The following is a 21,623-nucleotide window of genomic DNA, read 5'->3' as shown; positions in this document are numbered from 1 at the left end:
GTACTGAGCCGTGACTGCACCACTGCACTCCAGCCTGGGTGACAGAGAGACACCTTGTCAAAAAAAAAAAAAAAAGAAAAAGAAAAGAAAAGAAAGTCATAGAGCTGGAATCACACTGTGTAGCCTTTTCAGAATGGCTTCTTTGCTTTTTAATACACATGGAAATGTCCTCCATGTCTCTGACAAAGATTTTTCACATCCTACTTTATGATAGTACATACATAATAGAAAACAACATTTTATTTTGTATTAGGAAAACAAACGTGTTGATTTGAGATTTGGTGGGTTTTTTCCCCCAGTTGTAGCTCAAAAATCCTGCAGATTTAGCAGATTTAGAAGGGATCTCTGTTAATTGTGCGAAAGTTCATCATATGAATTGGGTCCTTCTTGTCATACCCACCTAAAACAGAGTTGAAACAGCTGTGGGAAGAAAAGCATTCAGGGCATGTAACACTGATCCAAGAATGTAATTTTCTGGAAGCCTGGCTGCTGAAACTCCCTGCTGTAACCTGAAACAAGTTTTATTTCATGGCTACTGAAAGGACACACTGCAACTCTAAAACTAGTTTTGTAACTGAACAGTCTAGCCTGAAAATGCACTTTAAAAGTTTTTTTCCTTTTTCTCATTTTTCCCTAGTCTTGCGATATAACCTTGAACCTTACCACAGAATCTTTTCTTCTTGTTAGTCTTAAAATACAGCCTTGAAATGTACTTTCTTTGAAACACCATGTCCACCACTTCTCACCATACACTCCCTTAGACCATGCACATTTGTCCAATTGTATGCTAGTATCTAATTATGTGCTTACTCAGAAGTTCCTGGGGATAATCTTGAGACAGACTTGGTAGGCATATGGACTTATCTGTGAAATTTCAGAGATTACTTCAAGGCAGTTAGTCAACCACCGGGCCATTATTGAAATGCAGCTAGCCCACACTCCAGGTGGACCATGGCTTGAGACAGCCACCAGAACAAGACATGCAGACCTAGTACTCAGCACCCCTCCTGCACACCTCCCAGTCCAAGTTCACATCCTTGGACTCAAAAACTCTGTTTTGGGCAAAACTCCGTCTCAAAAAAAAAACCAAAAAAACAAAAAAACAAAAAAACAATAACAAACCAAACCAAAATAAAACAAAAGAGTTCTGTGAGACCTTCACTGTTTTCACCAGCTGATACTTCCCAAACACGATTCTGCCACCATTTTTGAATGACCACATAGTCATTATAATGGCAGCAGTGGCTGATCTGGAGGGGCCGCTGTGATGATGCCCGCTGCAAATGGGGAGGCACAGCCAGGGCTGCATGGTCCGTGGAGCCCATGGGGGCTGGAAACAGGTGATCCCAGTGGGATCCCAGCCCCGAGCCATACTGAGTTGTCAGGACGGGAGCCCTGTGCTTCCAGGCGCAGCTGCAGCCACCTAGTCGCGGCTCCAGACAGGGCGTCCCTGTACTCTTGGGGACCTGGGACGCACCCTTTCTCTACAGGCCCAAAAGTGCCCGCTCCTACTCCCTGGCCTCTCCCCACTCTGAGCACCTGCTCCATGGCAGAGCAAAACTGTGGACGTGTCAAGATAGCCAAGCCTGGGAGCTATCACGACCCGGCCAAATGTGTGTGCACTTGGGGCAGTGATGACATGCCAGCCCCCCACCACTTCGACCTGCTCCAGAAACTGCTTCTGAGGCTGACACTTTGTGCACCAAGGACAGGGGAAGGAGGCCAGGGGCACTGAGGGTGGCTCGGGGCGGGCCTGCAGGCGACCTTCAGCGTGGACAGCCTGGGCGTCATGGACAGCATGTTGATGGCCATGAGAAGCAGACAGGTTCTAGGTGGGAAGGGGTGGGTTTTCTGTGAAACCCCACCTTCAAGCCACGGATGGTCTGAAGCCTGGAAGCCACGCTGCCAGTTCCAGGTGGAATCTGCGATCCAGAGAGGGAAGCTCCTTGATGCCTTTCAGCCAATGGGATGGTGCTTTTCCCAGGCCTGCCCATGGCTGACTGTGGGCCAATCAGCATGCACTTCCTCCCACCCATGGACCAATCAGCACACACTGTCTCCATTCTGAGCCCATAAAAAACCCTAGACTCAGCCAGACTCAGACACTGGAGACTTTTTAGGTGCAAGCTACTCAGGTTTCCTCTCCACTGAGGGCTGTTGGGTCGTCCAGTAAAGCCCTTCTCTGCCTTGCTCACCATCCAGTTGTCTGCATAACCTCATTCTTTCTGGACGTGGGATAAGAACTTGGGGGACGAGAACTTAGGACCCAACGAACAGCAGGAGAGAAAGGGGCTGTAACACATTCCTGGCTGAGTAGCCATGTTCCTGGGCTGCATGAGTGAAAAATGAAGACTCTTCTGGGGGCCCAGACTTTGGGATTCCCCGAGCCAGAGCTGTAACACTGTAGCCCTCCTGCCCTCAGCCAGCACTGGGTGGCTGCCCCGGACGACGGGAAGCAGCAGCCGGCCAGAGCAGGGCGGCGGGACTGAAAGAGATATATCACAAACAAGCAGAAAACACACCCCTCCCAAAACACACCTCCCCGCTTGCCAGGCCGCAGGCGACGGGAAGGAGAGAAGAGCTGTGGCTCTTCCGGGAGCCCAGACTCGAGACTCCGGAGCCAGGGCTGTGACACGCTGCAACACCCTCTTTGGGGCTCTGCTGTTCATGGTGTCTCCGAGCTTTCCAGCGCCACCACTTTTCTCTCGTCTAGATGCTGGTGCCTGCAGCAGAAGCCGCCTGCAGTATGTCTGGTCCAGCAGCAGCCTTGCAAGGAGCCGGCGCCTGTGCCAGCGCCTGGAGCTGCCCGCCCCACCGCAGCACCTAGCGTGCCTGGCTGTGTGCAGTGGCCGAACCCTTCACTTGCTCGTTCACACACCCCTTGCGGCTCCGCGCCTGGCTCACCCTTGGTAGCTGTGGGATCCAGGTGCAGCCTACTGGGCCGAGTGGGTGGAACGAGCCCAGCGGGTGTGAGCAAAACTCAAGCAGAGGCGCGACCACAGAGGTTTCTGGCTGGCGAATCGACACCCATTATTAGTAGCTTTCTGTAATTTGTATTTTACAATTCTTTTCCTGAGATCATATCAATTTTTTAAGCATAACAGCCCTATAATAATGGGGGCAAAGTGCCGGGCGCAGTGACTCACGCCTGTAATCCCAGCACTTTGGGAGGCCGAGGTGGGTAGATCACCTGAGGTCAGGAGTTCGAGACCAGCCTGGCCAATATGGTGAAACTCCGTCTCTACTAAAAATACAAATACAAAAAAAAAAAAATTAGCCGGGCATGGTGGCGGGCGCCTGTAATCCCAACTTCTTGGAAAGCTGAGGCAGGAGAATCGCTTGAACGCGGGAGACAGGTTGCGGTAAGCCAAGATCGCACCATTGCACTCCAGTCTGGGCAACAAGAGCGAAACTAAAGGGGGCAAAGATAATCATTTCAGCGATGAGAAGAGATGTTGAATTTAAGATGCTCCCTACATTTGAGATTCAGAGCACCCTTTGTTCCACCTGTGAATGCTCTGGCTAGCCATGTGCCTTTTCAAAATAGCATTCCTTTTGTTGTTCTCTTTCTTTCTTTTTTTTTTTTTTTGAGATGGAGTCTCGCTCTGTCGCCCAGGCTGGAGTTCAGTGGCCAGATCTCAGCTCACTGCAAGCTCCGCCTCCCGAGTTCACGCCATTCTCCTGCCTCAGCCTCCCGAGTAACTGGGGCTACAGGCGCCCGCCACCTCGCCCGGCTAGTTTTTTGTATTTTTTAGTAGAGACGGGGTTTCGCCATGTTAGCCAGGATGATCTCGATCTCCTGACCTCGTGATCCGCCCGTCTCGGCCTCCCAAAGTGCTGGGATTACAGGCTTGAGCCACCGCGCCCGGCCCTTGTTGTTCTCTTTCTGAGCTTGATGTCAAATTATTAAAGGGAAGTGAATAAAAAGACATAGAGAAAGTGAGATTCGATGCATACAAGTGTTGCTTAGTAAATTGGACACAATGTTTAACTATATACGCATGAGAGTTATTTTCTGTGGGGCCCGGAGACAGGGATCTACTTATGTCCTGCTGCTACAGGGTGCTTCCGTATCCCACCTTCACCCTCTTTGTCATGAACCTGTGTGGAGTGTTTTTTTTTTTCTTGTCCCTAATCAAACATATAGAGACTGAGAAAACTGACTCCAGGGCTTGAGTGCATGCGTTTGAATTACAACATTATCTTCTTTTTTTTTTCTTCTTTTTTGAGACAGAGTCTCGCTCTGTCCCCCAGGCTGGAGTGCGGTGGCGGGATCTCAGCTTACTGCAAGTTCCCCTTCCCAGGTTCACACCATTCTCCTGCCTCAGCCTCTGGAGTAGCTGGGACTACAGGCGCCCGCCACCACACCCAGCTAATTTTTTTTTTTTTTTTTGTATTTTAGAGACGGCGTTTCGCTGTGTTAGCCAGGATGGTCTCGATCTCCTGACCTCGTGATCCGCCCGCCTCGGCCTCCCAAAGTGCTGGGATTACAGGCCTGAGCCACCGCGCCCGGCCGCAACATAGTCATTTTTATTTGCTTTCTCTTCCAGTGGATATATTTTGTGACTGATTGACTGTATGTAATAATATGTGCATTTGGATATGTGCCTCTGGGAACACATGAAATGACACGTCTTCAAACAAATAAACACTCTCAGACAGCAATCGGTAGAAACCTTGATACGTCTCCTTTAAGAAAGAGCGAAGCCCCGCCTCCGCCCCATCTGGAGTGTCCATTTCCCAGCGCCCCCTACAGAGGTTTGGCCTTTACTTCCGGAAGGAGGTGGAGGCGACCCTCACTCTCCCGCAGTGCCTACAACGTTACCCAGAATGGCCTGCGTTGGGCGACGGCGACCTTCAGCCAATGAGGCCTCCGAAAGGTGGCGCTTCCGTAAGCGCGCGCACGGTCGCGGCGGGACTTCCGTCGTCCTCTTCGTGGCGGTCGCTTTGGCATTTGTCCGGACTCTTTCCTTGGTAGAAAGCAGCGGAGCGATGAGTCAGCATCATCCGTGACTGACTGAGAAGGCGCAAAAGGAGTCTTCCTCGCTGCACAGAGGCGAAGCTGAGGTTCGGCGGCGCCCGGGGTACCCCGGCCCGGCCCGGAATAAGGACTTCCTCTCTTGTCCCGCTCCGCCCACAGAGTCCGATGGCGGCGGCTGAGCTGACGGCCCCGGCCCAGGTATGTGCCGCATCCTCCGGACCTTCCCCGCCCTCCCCACGCGAGTCGTAGCACCCCGAGGGCGCCTGGTCGCGGCCTTGCAGCCCAGGACAGGACATGGGGGCTCGCCGGAGGGGCGCCCGTTTCCAACACCTGGTGTGCTAGGAAAGGGAGGGCGCGACTGCAAGGGGTCCCTGATGAGAGGCGCCACCGAGCCCTGGGGCACAGAGGTGACACAGCCAGTGCGAGGGCACCCGGCTCCGAGGCCAGGCATGGGGCGTCAGGGAGGCCTGAGCCCATTTAATATCGCTATGGATGCCCTTCTTTGAGGCCTGGCTCTTTCCACCCCTTGGCTGTAGAGGGGGTTATGAAACCTACGCCAGGAAGGGGAGGGTTTTCCAGTCTCTCACTAGCTTTAACTCCCATCCACAGGTTCTCTGGGTTGCGGAGTGCCATTCCCCCAGTCCTTAGTTCTGAAGACATTGGGTGAACCCCAAGCCCAGGGTTCTATGTCCATGTTAGTCTGTGAGTTGTTCCAATTTCTGGCAGCCAATATGAACAGGTGTGGAAGGTTTTTCCAGAAAGGTACAAGATGTGCAAATGCTTAGGTGCAGTACGGAGCTGGAAGCATTTATGAAGCCACAAGTCTCCTTGCTTTCTGATGGGAAGCAAAGAACAGGAGGATAGGCGTCTGGACGGCAGTGGCTGCCTGAGAAGTTGAGTGTGTTTTCAGGAGGTAATAGCAAGTTTGAATCAAAAAGTAATTTACCAAGGTCTTCACAGGCTTCATCTGTGTGCACAGTGGGGCACAAACTGTGGGGTTGAGGGAGGAGGAAGAAAAATCAGGGTAGACTAGTCCAAGTGAGGGTTACTGGCCCAGGATCGTGGTTTAGGAGATGTGGTTAGATTCTGGATGCGCGGTTTCAAAAGGGAGAACTAAATTACATAATGTAGGTGGTGAGGGAGTGAAACCGAGGATTCAGAGAAGACCCCCGGGTTTTTGGTATTAGTAGCTGTAGGGAAAGAAGTTTAATCAACTAAGATGAACAAATTGGCAATAGGAGCAATATTCATTAGGGATATCAGGTTTATTTGGGTCATGCTAAGAGTCACATCTTTCAGAGCCTACTAAATGCAGGCGTTAAGTGGGCAGGTGAACACGCAGGTCTTGAAATCTAGGGAGTAGTGACCAGGCGCGATGGCTCACGCTTGTAATCCCAGCACTTTGGGAGCCTGAGGCAAGTGGATCAGAAGATCGAGACCATCCTGGCTAACACGGTGAAACACCATCTCTACTAAAAATAGAAAAATTAACCAGGCGTGGTGGCGGGCGCCTGTAGTCCCACCTACTAGGGAGGCTGAGGCAGGAGAATGGCGTGAACCCGGGAGGCGGAGCTTGCAGTGAGCCGAAATCGCGCCATTGCACTCCAGCCTGGGCGACAGAGCGGGACTCCGTCTCAAAAACAAAACAAAACCAAAAAAAACCCAGTAGTTCAGGGTGCAGATATTCAAGATGTGGCTGTTGTGTGCACCGAGGTGAGTGAGCTGTGGGTCACAGGCGGGGCAAGCTCTAGATTTTGGTTGTAAAGCTGTTAGTGGGCCAAGATGGGGAGGAGGATGATGGAGTAAGTGGTCATGAAGGCAGGGTATGAAAAAGACAGTGTAGTTTGGCAGGGGCCAGGGCTCCCAGGAGAAGAATGGACATGAGACAGATGCAAATGCATAGGCCACTCAGGACAGAACTTGTGCTTATTCACCACTTTGTAGGTATCCAGGATTTTGTGATAACTTGATGGGGCCTGGGTGTTTCATTCAGGCTTGAATATTAAATTAATGTCATGTGGTCATTTGTGAGAGTCATTGTGTGTGAGATGAGCGACTAGTGAGGCAGGGATTTAAATGAGCTTTAGGTGTATAGTGACTGCCAAGGGGATGGTAAGTGCAGCACAGAAGTTGAATAGGGCCATGGCGTGAACCAGGGAGGCAGAGATTGCAGTGAGCTGAGATCTCACCACTGCACTCCAGCCTGGGCGACAGAGTGAGACTCCGTCTCAAAAGTAAATAAATAAATAAATAAACTGTTGATCTCATTTGTCTAGTGTCACGTGTCTGTATTTGGCTATTGGTTATCCACTCTCTTTTTTTTGTGGGGTGACTCAGTCTTGCTCCGTCACCCATGCTGGAGTGCAGTGGCATGATCTTGGCTCACTGCAACCTCCACCTCTCCACCTCCTGGGTTCTAGTGATTCTCCTGCCTCGCCTCCCGAGTAACTGGTACTACAGCCCCGTGCCACCACGCCTGGCTAATTTTTTGTATTTTTAGTAGAGATGGGGTTTTACCACGTTAGCCAGGGTGGTCTCGATCTCCTGACTTCGTGATCTGCCCACCTCAGCCTCCCAAAGTGCTGGGATTACAGGCATGAGCCACTGTGCCCAGCCCAGGTTATCCACTCTTTCACCCAGGTAGCATGTGGGGAGGCCAGGATTTGCCTGTGGTATGGAACGTAGTGGTGGTCATGGTCATATGGCAGTGGGATGTGGAGACCTGAGGTATATGCAGTATAATGAATGATATGCACTTGGAGAGGGAGTGTACCTGATGGCCCCAGTGCCCCCGTTGAGACTTACGTGACCTTGGTGATACTAGAGGAATGCTTGTCAGGAAGGAGTGGTTGCCCTTACGCCACCCCCACAGCTTAGATACATGTATTTGTTCACCTGCCTCTTGTTACTGATGGCTGCAACCGGTGACCAAGAGCCCCATTAGGAGACGACAGCACCAGTTGACTGCTTTCTCCTCTGAGTTGGGGAGCTTGGAAAGAGGATGGGGTAAATGTGTGAGGGGAAGGATTATGGATCCTGAGAGGAGGAACCGTTTGTGGTTTCATCTGTCCCCATCCTGGCAGGGCATTGTGACGTTTGAGGACGTGGCTGTGTACTTCTCCTGGAAGGAATGGGGTCTTCTTGATGAGGCTCAGAAATGCCTGTACCATGATGTGATGCTGGAGAACTTGACACTTACAACCTCCCTGGGTAAGGTCCTCACACCCACCTCTGTGCCCCGAGCTAGTCTTTGCTCTTACCCTTTCCCCAGGGACAGATATGTTTTCACAAGAGGACCCTTGACACAGCTTCCTGTTCCTGGGTAGGTGCTGCAGTTGGTAGGGCTGAGGTTGCATGTTGCCTACTTTTCTCTGTGAGCGGGCAACACCTGCTTCCCTTTCATGTGGAAAGATTCAGAGTCAGGCTTCTTATAGTCAGCCTCATGGATCTCACTTTGTTTGCGTCTCCCTGACGAGGTGGCATTGTCCAGATCTGAGGCTCCTGGAGGCCCTGGAGACCCAGGTTCTACTTCCTTCCTCTAGGGTACACTTCCTCACGCCTGCCTCTGCCAGCAGTTATGTGGGCTATGAGTGGCTCTTGCAAAATCCTCCTCTGAATTTCTCCTTGTATTGTTTTCTTTTCCTGTGGGCTATCATATGCAGAGTCATTCTGGGCTGGTCTTGGGTACTTGCATATTCCAAGTTCCATGTTCTTGATTGTAGGGGTCAGGTGGACAGGCCCTATGGTTCTGAGGATGGCTGTGATTCCCCACAGCAAGGTGGACTCAGAGGGATCCTGGCCCTAGGGACCGCCTAAAGGAGGACATTCTGTCAGGGTTATGTCCAAATCATACCAGAAACATACCCTGTTTGACTAATATTTTGGTGCTAATGACATTTGGGGCCAAACCTCATTACTGCCTTTTCTTTCCCATTCTGGACACTTAGCCTGCTTGTCAGCTCTATACCTGGTTTCTGTGTCTCTTACTTGCAGCCTGGGGTTAATCCCCACATCTCTGGACTCCATGTCTCACCCATTTTTCTCACTGCCTTATCTGCAGTGCTCTTCAGTGTTGGCCCCTACATAGTATGTTATGAGGTGTCCAATGTCCACGTATGTCAGCCGCTATTTTATTGTCACATTTTCTTGGACCTGGACACATACCTGTACACAATGCACATGTTAGCAGGAGAACAGATCTCACTGAAAATTGCTCTAGAGGAATAAGTTGTGTATCCTGCTGCTTCTCCATGTTTCTCATCCCATGGCTGTGTTTTTTAACTCAGGAGCCCTCCCCAGTTCCGTGATCTTTAGAGGCCCAGTTCTGCTAGGCAGCCCCATCTTCAACTTGAACCCAACACCTTGGTCCTGGAAACAACCCCATGGACTCAGTTCCTGGGTTTGTTGGATGCACCTTTGTCTGTGGGCTACCCCCATGCCACTAAAGTCAACATGCTCTTCACCATCATTTTCTTTCTTTCAGGTGGTTGTGGAGCAGGGGATGAGGAGGCACCTTATCAGCAGAGCACTTCTTCACAGCGGGTGTCACAGGTTAGGCTTCCTAAGGCCCTTCCTTCTCCCCAGAAGACCAACCCCTGTGAGATATGTGGCCCAGTCTTGAGAGAGATTTTGCACTTGCTTGAGCACCAGGGAACACACCATGGTCAGAAACTGTATACAGATGGGGCCTGTAGGAAACAGTTACAATTTACTGCATACCTTCATCAGCACCAGAAGCAGCATGTTGGACAGAAGCACTTCAGAAGCAATGGGGGCAGAGACATGTTTTTCAACAGCTGCACATTTGAAGTATCTGGGAAGCCCTTTACTTGCAAGGAGGTTGGGAAGGATTTCCTGGCGAGATCAAGATTTCTTCAGCAACAGGCTACTCACACCAGAAAGAAGTCAAACAGAACCAAGAGTGCAGTGGCCTTTCACAGTGTAAAAAATCATTACAACTGGGGAGAATGTGTGAAAGCTTTCAGCTACAAACATGTACGTGTTCAGCACCAGGGAGATCTCATTAGGGAAAGATCTTACATGTGCAGTGAATGTGGGAAATCTTTTAGCACAAGCTGTAGCCTCAGTGATCATTTGAGAGTTCACACTTCAGAAAAGCCTTATACATGTGGGGAATGTGGGAAATCCTATAGGCAAAGCTCGAGCCTTATTACGCACCGAAGAGTTCACACTGGAGTAAGACCTCATCAATGTGATGAATGTGGAAAATTATTTAACAGGAAGTATGACCTTCTTATACATCAGAGAGTTCATACTGGAGAAAGGCCTTACAAGTGCAGTGAATGTGGGAAATCCTTTAGCCATAGCTCCAGCCTCATTACACACCAGAGAATTCATACTGGAATGAGGCCTTATGAGTGCAGTGAATGTGGGAAATCCTTTATCCATAGTTCTAGCCTTATTACACACCAGAGAGTTCACACTGGTACAAAGCCTTATATGTGCAGTGAATGTGGGAAATCCTTTAGCCAGAGCTGTCACCTCATTAAACACCGGAGACTTCACATTGGACAAGGGCCTTATGAGTGTAGTGAATGTGGGAAGTTGTTTACTTATAGATCTCGTTTCTTCCAACACCAGAAAGTTCATACTGGAGTAAGATCTCATGAATGTCATGAATGTGGAAAATTATTTAGCAGGAAATTTGACCTCATTGTACATGAGAGAGTTCACACAGGAGAAAGGCCATATGAGTGTAGTGAATGTGGAAAATCCTTTACCTGTAAATCCTACCTCATTGCACACTGGAAAGTTCATACTGGTGCAAGGCCTTATGAATGTGGGGAATGTGGGAAATCATTTACCCATAGCTCTACACTCCTTCAACACCAGAGAGTTCACACTGGAGAAAGGCCTTATGAGTGCAGTGAATGTGGGAAATTTTTTAGCCAGAGCTCCAGTCTCATTAGACATAGGAGAAGTCACACCGGAGAAAGGCCTTATAAGTGCAGTGAGTGTTGGAAATCCTTTAGTAACCGCTCTAGCCTCGTTAAACACCAAAGAGTTCACACTGGAGAAAGGCCTTATGAATGCAGTGAATGTGGAAAATCCTTTAGCCAGAGCTCTAACCTCAGTAATCACCAGCGAGTTCACAGTGGGGAAAGGCCTTATGAGTGTAGTGACTGTGGAAAATCTTTTACCTTCAACTCCAACCTCCTAAAACATCAGCATGTTCACAAGGGATAAAGGTTAGGTAACACACATAGGGCTGTTGTGGACTGAGAAGTGTCCCTGCAGAATTCATAGATGTAAATAAATAAATAAATATGTATTTTCAATAACCATGCTTTATATCTAGTATATGTTATCTGAATTTTGTTTTATACAAATAAATTTATATGTGTACATACTACTCTGTCTCTCTTATGTCCACACATAAAACCAAATGGTTCTTTTTAAAAAAAAGTCTTTGTTTTTAAATGGACAAATTATAATTGTCCATGTTCCTGGAGTACCTAGTGATGTTTTTTGATACCTATAATTTAGAGTGATCAGAGTAATTAGCATATCCATCATCTCAAACATTCGTCTTTCCTTTATATTGGGAACATTCAGTCTCAATTGCCATTCTCCTAACAACCTGAAATTATATATTATTAACTTTAGTTCTCCTGTAGTGGTATAGAACACTAGAACTTACTCCTCTTGTCTAGTTGTAATTTTGTAGACTTTAACCAATCTTTGTCTACTCCTGCCTACCCACTACCCTTCCCAGCCTTTAGTATCTTCTGTTCTACTTTTTACTTCTAAGAGATCAACTTTTGTTTTGTGGGGGTGGGGGACAGTCTTCCCCTGTCTCCCAGGCTTTTTTTTTTTTTTTTTTTATGAGACGGACTTTTGCCCTTTTTGCCCAGGCTGGAGTGCAATGGCACAATCTTGGCTCACCGCAATTTCTGCCTCCCGGGTTCAAACGATTCTCCTGCCTCAGCCTCCCGAGTAGCTGGGATTACAGGCATGTGCCACCACCCTGGCTAATTTTATAATTTTAGTAAAGACATGGTTTCTCCATGTTGGTCAGGCTGGTCTTGAACTCCCGACCTCAGGTGATCCACCTGCCTCGACCTCCCAAAGTGCTGGGATTACAGGCGTGAGCCACCGCACGTGGCTTTTTCTTTTTTTTTTAAAGCTTCCTCGCCGGGCGCGGTGGCTCAAGCCTGTAATCCCAGCACTTTGGGAGGCCGAGACAGGCGGATCACGAGGTCAGGAGATCGAGACCATCCTGGCTAACACGGTGAAACCCCGTCTCTACTAAAAAATACAAAAAACTAGCCGGGCGAGGTGGCGGGCGCCTGTAGTCCCAGCTACTCGGGAGGCTGAGGCAGGAGAATGGCGGGAACCCGGGAGGCGGAGCTTGCAGTGAGCTGAGATCCGGCCACAGCACTCCAGCCTGGGCGACAGAGCAAGACTCCGTCTCAAAAAAAAAAAAAAAAAAAAAAAAAGCTTCCTCATACGAGTGGGAATGTGCATGTTTATGCTCCTGGCTTATTTCTCTTAAACAGTGTCCTCCATTTCCATCCATGTTGCCTCAGGTGACAGGATTTCATTCTGCTCTTTGAATAGTATTCCTTTGTGTGTATAAACCACATTTTCTTTATCCATTTATCTGTTGTTGGACATCTAGGTTGATTCCATATTTTGGCTATTGTGAATAGTGCTGCAGTAAACGGGGGGTCGATGTATCTCCAATGTGATGATTTTCTTTCCTTTGGATAAAGTCCCAGTAGGGGGATTGCTGGATGATATGATAGTTGTATTTGTAGTTTTTTTGTGTGTTCTTTTGTTTTTTGAGATGGAGTCTCACTCTGTTGTCCAGGCTGGAGTGCAGTGGCGTGATCTCGGCTCACTGCAACCTCTGCCTCCCGGGTTCAAGCGATTCTCCTGCCTCAGCCTCCTGAGTAACTGGGATTACAGCCGTGTGCCACCACGCCCAGCTAATTTTTGTATTTTTAGAAGAGACAGGGTTTCACCATGTTGGTCAGGCTGGTCTTGAACTCCTGACCTCGTGATCCGCCTGCCTCAGTCTCCCAAAGTGCTGGGATTACAGGCATGAGCCACCACGCCCAGCCTTTTTTTTTTTTTTTTTCTAGAGACGGGGTCTTGCTCTGTTGCCCACACTGGAGTGCAGTGACGTGATCTCGGCTCACTGCAACCTCCGCCTCCCAGGTTCAAGCAATTCTCTTGCCTCAGCCTCCTGAGTAGCTGGGATTACAGGCCTGCGCCACTACACTCGACTAATTTTGTATTTTTAGTAGAGATGGGGTTTCTCCATGTTGGTCAGGCTGCTCTCAAACTCCTGACCTCAGGTGATCCGCCTGCCTCAGTTTCCCAAAGTGCTGGGATTACAGGCATGAGCCACCACGCCCAGCCTTTTTTTTTTTTTTTTTTTCCTAGAGACGGGGTCTTGCTCTGTTGCCCACACTGGAGTGCAGTGACGTGATCTTGGCTCACTACAACCTCCACCTCCTGGGTTCAAGCAATTCTCCTACCTCAGTCTCCTGAGTAGCTGGGATTATAGGCGCACACCACCTCGCCTGGCTAATTTTTGCATTTTTAGTAGAGACAGGGTTTCACCACGTTGGTCTCAAACTCCTGACCTCGTGATCCACCCAGCTCAGCCTTCCAAAGTGCTGGGATTACAAGTGTGAGCCACCGCGCCCAACCATGAGTTCCCTTTTCTCTGCATCCTTGCCAGCATCTGTTTTTGTCTTTTTGATGATAATTATCCTAAACGGGAAGAAGTGATACCTCATTGCGGTTTTGATTTGCATTTCCCAGATAGTGATGAGTGTGTTTTAATATATTTGTTGACCATTTGTATGTTGTCTTTTGAAAAATGCTTATTCAAGTCGTTTGACATTTTTAAATTGGATTGTTTGAGGGTTTCTTTGCTGTTGAAATATTTCAGTTGTTTGTGTATTGTATTCTGGCTTTATTTATTTATTTATTTATTTATTTATTTATTTTGAGATGGAGTTGCTCTGTTGTCCATGCCGGAGTGCAGTGGCACGATTTCGGCTCACTGCAACTTCTGCCTCCCCGGTTCAAGCAATTCTCCTGCCTCAGCCTCCTGAGTAGCTCAGATTACAGGTGTGCACCACCACACCCAGCTAATTTTTGTATTTGTAGTAGAGACGGGTTTTTGCCATGTTGGTTAGGCTGGTCTCAAACTCCTGACCTCAAGTGATGTGACCACCTTGGGCTCCCAAAGTGCTGGGATTATAAGCATGGCCACTGCATCTGGCCTCCTTTTTGATTCCTGACATTTTCCTTACACTGTCACTGAGTGGGTTCTACATCACAAAAAGATGAATAGGCCAGGTGTAGTGGCTGAATCCTATAATGCCAGCATTTAGGGAGGCCGAGGTGGGAGGATTGCTTGAACTCAGGAGTTTGATACCAGCCTGGGCAACATGGCAAAACCGCATCTCTACAGAAAATACAAAAATTAGCCGGGTGTAGTGGTGCACGCCTATAGTCCCAATTACTCCTGAAGGCTGAGATGGGAGGATCACTTGAGTCTGAGAGGTTGAGACTGCAGTGAGCCTTAATCGTGCCACTGCACTTCAGCCTCAGCAACAGAGTGAGACGCTGTCTCAAAAAAGGAAAAAAAAAAAAAAAAAAGAATGTGGCGATAAGCAGATTTCAAATGTGAAGTGAAAAGCTTTTCATAGGGCCGGGCGCGGTGGCTCAAGCCTGTAATCCCAGCACTTTGGGAGGCCGAGACGGGCGGATCACGAGGTCGGGAGATCGAGACCATCCTGGCTAACATGGTGAAACCCCGTCTCTACTAAAAATTACAAAAAACTAGCCGGGCGAGGTGGCGGGCGCCTGTGGTCCCAGCTACTCGGGAGGCTGAGGCAGGAGAATGGCGTAAGCCCGGGAGGCGGAGCTTGCAGTGAGCCGAGATCGCGCCACTGCACTCCAGCCTGGGCGACAGAGCGAGACTCCGCCTAAAAAAAAAAAAAAAAAAAGAAAAGCTTTTCATTGTTCAAACCATATTGCTAAGTGAGAAAAGCAAAGTACAGATATGTATAGAATCTATGACTTTTTTTCCTATAAGATGAAAAACCTATAATATAATTGACACACACTGAATAATGAGCAAAGGGAGACACAATTCTATGAGGATAATACTATACTGCAAATTTCACCTTCTGTTTTTACTTATTCATTAAATTATTTATTTAGAGACAGGGTCTTGCTCTGCTGTCCAGACTGGCCTCAAACTCCTGTGCTAAAGTGATTCTCCCTCTAAGCCTCCCAAGTAGGTGGGTGAACAGGCACACTTTTTCTCCACCTTGGTATTGTTCAATGTTTTTAATAAAGAAAAAGAATCTCATTTTAATGACAAAACCAACAAGGAGACCATTTTTAATCACATGCTGACCTTAATTCCATGTCTTCTTAGACATCACTGTTAAAACTTCTGGGCCAGGTGAGGTGACTCACGCCTGTAGTCCCAGCACTTTGGGATGCCGCCTCTGGTGGATCACCTGAGGTGAGGAGTTTGTGACTAGCCTGGCCAAAATGGTGAAACCTCGTCTCTACTAAAAATACAAAAATTAGCCAGGTGTGGTGGCAGGCACCTGTAATCCCAGCTACTTGGGAGGCTGAGGCAGGAGAATGAATTGCTTGACCCAGGAGGAGAAGCAGGTTGCAGTGAGCCGAAACTGCGCCATTGTGCTCCAGCCTGGGCAACGAGAGAAACTCCATAAAAAAAAAAACAACCCTGTAAAGTCAGCTGGGAGTGGTAACTTACACCTGCAATGTCAGCACTTTGGGAGGCTGAGGCAGGGAGATCAGAGATCAGGAGTTTGAGACCAGCCTGGCCAACATGGTGAAACCTTGTCTCTACTAAAAATACAAAAATTAGCTGGGCGTGGTGGCAGGCGTCTGTTATCCCAGCTACTCGGGAGGCTGAGGCAAGATAATCGCTTGAACCCAGGAGGTGGAGGCTGTAGTGAGCCAAGATTGTGCCACTGCACTCCAGCCTGGGCAACAAGAACAAAACTCTGTCTCATAAATAAATGAATGAATAAATTAAATAAATAAATAAGCTGGGCACAGTGGCGTTGTGCCTGTAATCCCAGCTACTCTGGAAGCTGAGGCAGGAGAATCGCTTGAACCCAGAAGGTGGAGGTTGCAGTGAACCGACATGGCGCCACCGCACTCCAGCCTGGGACAGAACGAGACTTTGTCTCAAAAAAAAAAAAAAAAAAAAAAAAGGAAAACACTTTTGTGAAGTGTAAATTTTTGTCACCGTCCACTAATATTTCAATAGGGCTATTTCTGTCATCACATTTATTAGACAGTCGTTGGTAATAAGTTTCTGTAACTGGCATTTCACCTCTTTCTGGTGTCATATTAGTTCCTCATGCAGAACACTCCCCGCTGTCACAAGAGAAACAAATGATAATCACTTCCCAGGAAAGATACAAGCTCGATAATTTAACAGACGCCCAATGTCTCCAGGTGGAGATCATCACCGCCATTGCCAATACTAAACTGGGATTTCTCTCATTGTTCTTTACCTGAGACTGACTTCAAGTTCCTAAAATGGGTTGAAAATATAAGTTAGAATACCAAGGAAGGGACATTACATGAATAATGTTTTGCTCAATGAATTGGACACAATAATTGACTACATAAGCGGGAGGGTTGTTTTTCCGTGGGAACGACTGATTCACCTTTGTACTCTTGCTTTAGCCTCTCCTCTATCTTCCTTGGCATGGTCCTATCTGGATTAGTTCTGTTTTGTTCCTGGCAGACTGAAAAACCAACTCTAATGCCTCAGAGTGAGGCGGGAGAATAGGGAATTAGGGGAACCAAGGATGAAAGCATAAGCAAAAGAACAGCAGGTGCAGCTAGTTCTAGGCAAGATGAGGCAGCACGCAGGCCACATCCTCACTGCTGTGATAACAAGACAGAAGTCTCCACTTCAGCCTGATTGGTTGTGCACCAATCCTTCATAGGCTTGGAAGCCTTTAAAGAGCTCTTTGGGGTATTATAAAATTCTAGCTTATTATTAATGGCAAAAACCGCAATTACTTTTGCAGCAACCTAATAAAACCCTAAAAAAACATTGTAATCGGGGTTCTTGAGCCCCTTGGTCGCCTGTTTCCACACCTGCATTCCACTTCTGTGGAGTGTACTTTCCCCTCAATAAATCGATTTCATTGGTTCTTTCTTTCGTTGCTTTTTTTGTGCGTTTTGTTCACTTCTTTGTTCAATGCACCAACAACCTGGACAATTCACAGTCAAGACTTTCCATCCGGTAACAAGAGTGCATTCATGTGAATTAAAACACAGTAATGTTTATCAGTCTCTGCTTCCAGTGCAGGCATTTTGTGTCTAAACGATTGTATAAAGTGATACACGAATTTGGATTTATAGCCTTTGGGAGCATTCACAATATTTTTAGCGCTTGGGAGCTTAAATTTCCAAAAATGTGAATTAATATTTTTGTAAACACTTGCGTGGTCAGTTACAAACAGGGATTCCCCAGGAATCTCAATATAGCCTCTAAGGAGGGGCGAGACCATCCTCTGCCGTAAAAGGATGCGCGCTTTAATGAGCCCCCTGAGGTGGAGCTGGGACTTCTCTGCACAAGCGCCTTTGGGAAGCGGCAGCTTTACTACCTTGGAACCTGGGGAACTACATTACCCAGAAAGCTCTACATTGAATGACAGCGCTACAGAACCAGTAAGGGCTCAGAATAAAGGCGTTTCTGGGTGCGCACGTAACGTAGTGGCGGGATCTCAGCGTTCACTGGTAGCGGCCATTTTGGTTAATGTTGGGGGTGTGTGTGCGGTTCGTGAGGTGAGAGGCGCTGGAGCTGTGGGTCCGAACCGCGGTGTTTGAACCCAGAAGTTGGAGAAGAGTCCTTCTCGCCGCACAGAGGCGGATCGTAGGCCCTGTAACGGCGCCCGCCTCTCCCGGCCGTGCTTTCCCCACGTACTCGGATGGCGGCGGCCGCACGGAGGCTCCCGGCTCAGGTAATTGTGCCTTCCCTGCCCTCAGGTCACCTCATCCTAACCCGAGTCTTAAAGCAGCGAGGGAGCGGCGACTGTTCACAGGTCTGCAGCCCGGACCCGGCGTCGGGATACTGAGGCGTTCGCGGGAGAGGTCCCTGTTTGTGACACCTATGGGAAGCGGTGGGGAGAGCGACAGGCACAGGGACCGGCGCGGGCAATGGCCTGGAGTTGAACGGACCCGGGTGGATGGAACCGGAGGTCCACAGGCGCCCGTAGGGAACAATATGTGAGGCGAAGCTTCTTTTGGAAGAGCGGGCTGGGGGCTGTGTATTCACTGTGAAGACGCTAGAAGCCATGGAGAGTTTCGAAGAAAGCAGGGATGCGATCCAAGTCCAGGCTTTCAGTGTTTCCCAAAGGCCAAAGGAAGAACACAGTAGAGGGAGTGAGGACCTTGGGGTTCTGGGAGGTTGACTCCTTTGTTGATAGATCACGTAGGTGGTAGAGATGATATTTTGCACTGAGACACGCAGGTCAGACAACCACTCCGAGGTCACCTGGCTCCAGCGATAAGAACAGGTTCAAGGAGACCTGAGCTTATCAGATCCCCTTTGTAATGTCTGCCTTCCCCTCAGACACTACTGGCTGCAGAAGCACTTAAAGAACCCACTGAGGGGGCCAGGTGAGGTGGCTCACACCTGTAATCCCAGCACTTTGGGAGGCCCAGGCGGGCGGATCACCTGAGGTCGGGAGTTCGAGACCAACCTGACCAACATGGAGAAACCCCGTCTCTAACAAAAATACAAAAGTAGCCGGGCGTGGTGGCGCATGTCTGTAATCCCAGCTACTGGGAGGCAGAGGCAGGAGAATTGCTTGAACTCGGGAGGCAGAGGTTGCGGTGAGCCATTGCACTCCAGCCTGGGCAACAAGACGAAACTCTGGCAAAAAAAAAAAAAAAAACCTACAGAGGGAACTGGAGGGTGTTCCATTCCCTCACTGGCTTTATTCTCCATTCACATGTTCTCTAGCTTGTGATATCCTGGAATAGGGTCATGGATATCTAAAGCCACACCTGGTTCTGTGGGGGTGTGGAGCCATGCAAGAAGGCTTTCACAGAATGACTTGGGAACTGCATTGCTATTGGGAACCATGAGAATTCTGTGGTAATATTGGATCCTATTTGAATTTGCCAAGCATACTGTGAATTCTGTCAGCCACATTGTGGCATAAGGCCAAAAATGAAAGCCCAATGTGATGGGCCACCTTAATGTATGGTGATACTGTATGACCTCAAATGGCCTGAGCGCAAACCCCCTTCCCACTCTGTTCTATTGGATAATACATCCTGGCCTAACAACACTTTTTTTTTTTTTTTTTTTTGAGACGGAGTCTCGCTCTGTCGCCCAGGCTGGAGTGCAGTGGCCGGATCTCAGCTCACTGCAAGCTCCGCCTCCCGGGTTTACGCCATTCTCCCGCCTCAGCCTCCCGAGTAGCTGGGACTACAGGCGCCCACCACCTCGCCCGGCTAGTTTTTTGTATTTTTAGTAGAGACGGGGTTTCACCATGTTAGCCAGGGTGGTCTCGATCTCCTGACCTTGTGATCCGCCTGTCTCGGCCTCCCAAAGTGCTGGGATTACAGGCTTGAGCCACCGCGCCCGGCCGACTAACAACACTTTTCATTAAGGGATCAGGCAGTTTCTGATTATTATACTTTGTTCTGGGTTTCAATTCCATTTCTACTCAGAATTATTTAAGCAAGTCAGTGGAACCCTCTTGAGAAATCAGGGGCTGTCACACCCTCTTCATCCTACAAAGTGTGCATAACACAGTCCCTGGTTTCCCTCTGTTGTCCACAGTGCACCCCCATGTGGCCCTGTCTGCCAGGCTGTGAGTTATTTGATTTTGAAATTGCTGTTAATGGCATCTGTACTCTCAGGTATCAGTTGTTTCCCCAACACTATAACCCTAAGGGGTGAATCCCACTCAGAGCAGTAGAAGGAAAAGAAGGGGATTAAAATACTTTAAGTTGTTGACCAGGCTTCAAGGCTCATGCTGTAATCCCAGCACTTTGGGAGGCTGAGGTGGGAGAATTGCTTGATGCCAGGAGTTTGAGATCAGCCTGGGCAAGTTAGCAAGACCCCATCTCTTAAAAGAAAGTGGTTGATGTTGCACATGTTAAGATCCCATCTCCACAGAAGGCTGAGGCCTGGGAAAAAAAGGGTTTGAAGTTTCCGTGAGCCATGATCACACTACCCCCCCCCAGCTTGGGCGACCAAAGGAGAACCTAACTAAAAGAAACCAAAACTATAATTTGTGTTAAGGCTCAAAAGAGGCTGATGGTTGGGGGATGTCACGTTGGGGTGGCCATGGCGTGTGCCTGTGTCTAAAGAATAATGTGTAAGGCTGGGTGTGGTGGCTCATGCCTATAATACCAGCACTTTGGGAGGCCGAGGCGGGTAGATCACCTGAGATCAGGAGGGTAGATCACCTGAGATCAGCTTAGCCAACATGGTGAAACCCTATTTCTACTAAAAATACAAAAATTAGCCAGGTGTGGTGGCAGGTGCCTGTAATCCCAGTTACTTGGGAGGCTGAGGCAGGAGAATCGCTTGAACCCGGGAGGTGGAGGTTGCAGTGAGCTGAGATCCCACCACTGCACTCCAGCTTGGGCAACAAGAGTGAGACTCTGTCTCAGAAAAAAAAGAAGGATGTATATTTAGAGAGGGAGTGTGTCTAATGGACTCAGGCAACTGCATTGGGCTTTATGTGAGCTCGGATATACCAGAGGCATTGGCTGTCAGGAGGGGGTGGACCCTTTTATGTTAAGAGCACAGCATAGCCAGGTGCAGTGGCTCATGCCTGTAATCCCAACACTTTGGGAGGCCGAGGCGGTGGATCATGAGGTCAGGAATTCAAGACCAGCCTGGCCAAGATGGTGAAACCCTGTCTCTACTAAAAATACAAAAATGAGCCAGAAGTGGTGGTGGGTGCCTGTAATCCCAGCTACTCGGGAGACTGAGGCAGAGAATTGCTTGAACCCAGGAGGCAGAGGTTGCAGTGAGCCGAGGTCATGCCACTGCACTCCAGCCTGGGTGACAGAGCAAGACTCTGTCTCAAAAAAAAAAAAGTGCAGCATAGATCCCTATTTTCCCCCTACTTCTTAATTGCTGATGGCTATACTGAGTGACCCGTGGGCTCACAAAGAGACAAAGGCACCAGTGGACTAGTCTCGCCTCTGTGCTGAGGATCTTGGGAGGAGGAGGGGCAAGGGGGTGGGGATATGGGAGAGGTGGATTGTGGTACCTCAGCATAGGAACTGTTTGTGGTTTCATCTGTTACCATCATAGCAGGGCACTGTGGCATTTGAAGACGTGGCTGTGAACTTTTCCCAGGAAGAATGGAGTCTCCTTAGTGAGGTTCAGAGATGCCTTTACCATGATGTGATGCTGGAGAACTGGGTACTTATATCCTCCCTGGGTAAGTTCCTCACACCCTCCCCTATTTTTTTTTTTTTTTTTTGAGACGGAGTCTCGCTCTGTCGCCCAGGCTGGAGTGCAGTGGCTGGATCTCAGCTCACTGCAAGCTCCGCCTCCTGGGTTCAGGCCATTCTCCTGCCTCAGCCTCCCGAGTAGCTGGGACTACAGGCGCCC

The 21,623-nt window shown here is 48.8% G+C and overlaps 3 protein-coding genes across 3 annotated transcripts in view; all 3 read left to right on the top strand.

The window, feature by feature from the left end:
* The window catches only part of C19H19orf18 (chromosome 19 C19orf18 homolog), a 32,284-nt gene extending 27,271 nt beyond the window's left edge, over nucleotides 1–5,013 (top strand). The window contains exon 6 of the mRNA XM_025365910.1: nucleotides 4,811–5,013. Within this exon, the coding sequence (XP_025221695.1) occupies nucleotides 4,811–5,013 (203 nt within the window). The remainder of the gene's footprint in view (nucleotides 1–4,810) is intronic.
* On the top strand, nucleotides 4,895–11,283 carry ZNF256 (zinc finger protein 256). Its single transcript, XM_025366534.1, has 3 exons — nucleotides 4,895–5,179; nucleotides 8,065–8,191; nucleotides 9,465–11,283. Exons 1-3 carry the CDS (start codon nucleotides 5,147–5,149, stop codon nucleotides 11,186–11,188), a joined length of 1,884 nt encoding a protein of 627 aa, XP_025222319.1. The 5' UTR covers nucleotides 4,895–5,146; the 3' UTR covers nucleotides 11,189–11,283.
* A 6,681-nt stretch (nucleotides 11,284–17,964) lies between these two features.
* ZNF418 (zinc finger protein 418) overlaps nucleotides 17,965–21,623 on the top strand; it is a 7,961-nt gene continuing 4,302 nt past the window's right edge. The window contains exons 1-2 of the mRNA XM_025366535.1: nucleotides 17,965–17,997; nucleotides 21,324–21,450. Of these exons, the coding sequence (XP_025222320.1) occupies nucleotides 17,965–17,997; nucleotides 21,324–21,450 (160 nt within the window). The remainder of the gene's footprint in view (nucleotides 17,998–21,323; nucleotides 21,451–21,623) is intronic.

The sequence above is a fragment of the Theropithecus gelada genome, chromosome 19 (genome assembly GCF_003255815.1).
Source record: "Theropithecus gelada isolate Dixy chromosome 19, Tgel_1.0, whole genome shotgun sequence".
In the NCBI taxonomy this organism is placed as follows: Eukaryota; Metazoa; Chordata; class Mammalia; order Primates; family Cercopithecidae; genus Theropithecus; species Theropithecus gelada.
The sequence above is the reverse complement of the archived record's forward strand: the minus strand, read 5'-3'. Positions and strand labels throughout refer to the sequence as shown.

What these genes read in the sequence shown, in the direction of transcription:
- ZNF256 (XM_025366534.1), top strand. Translation starts at nt 5,147, where the DNA reads ATGGCGGCGGCTGAGCTGACGGCCCCGGCCCAG. An exon ending in AGCTGACGGCCCCGGCCCAG is followed by an intron (nt 5,180 to 8,064) that starts GTATGTGCCGCA and finishes CCATCCTGGCAG; the next exon opens with GGCATTGTGACGTTTGAGGA. An exon ending in GACACTTACAACCTCCCTGG is followed by an intron (nt 8,192 to 9,464) that starts GTAAGGTCCTCA and finishes TCTTTCTTTCAG; the next exon opens with GTGGTTGTGGAGCAGGGGAT.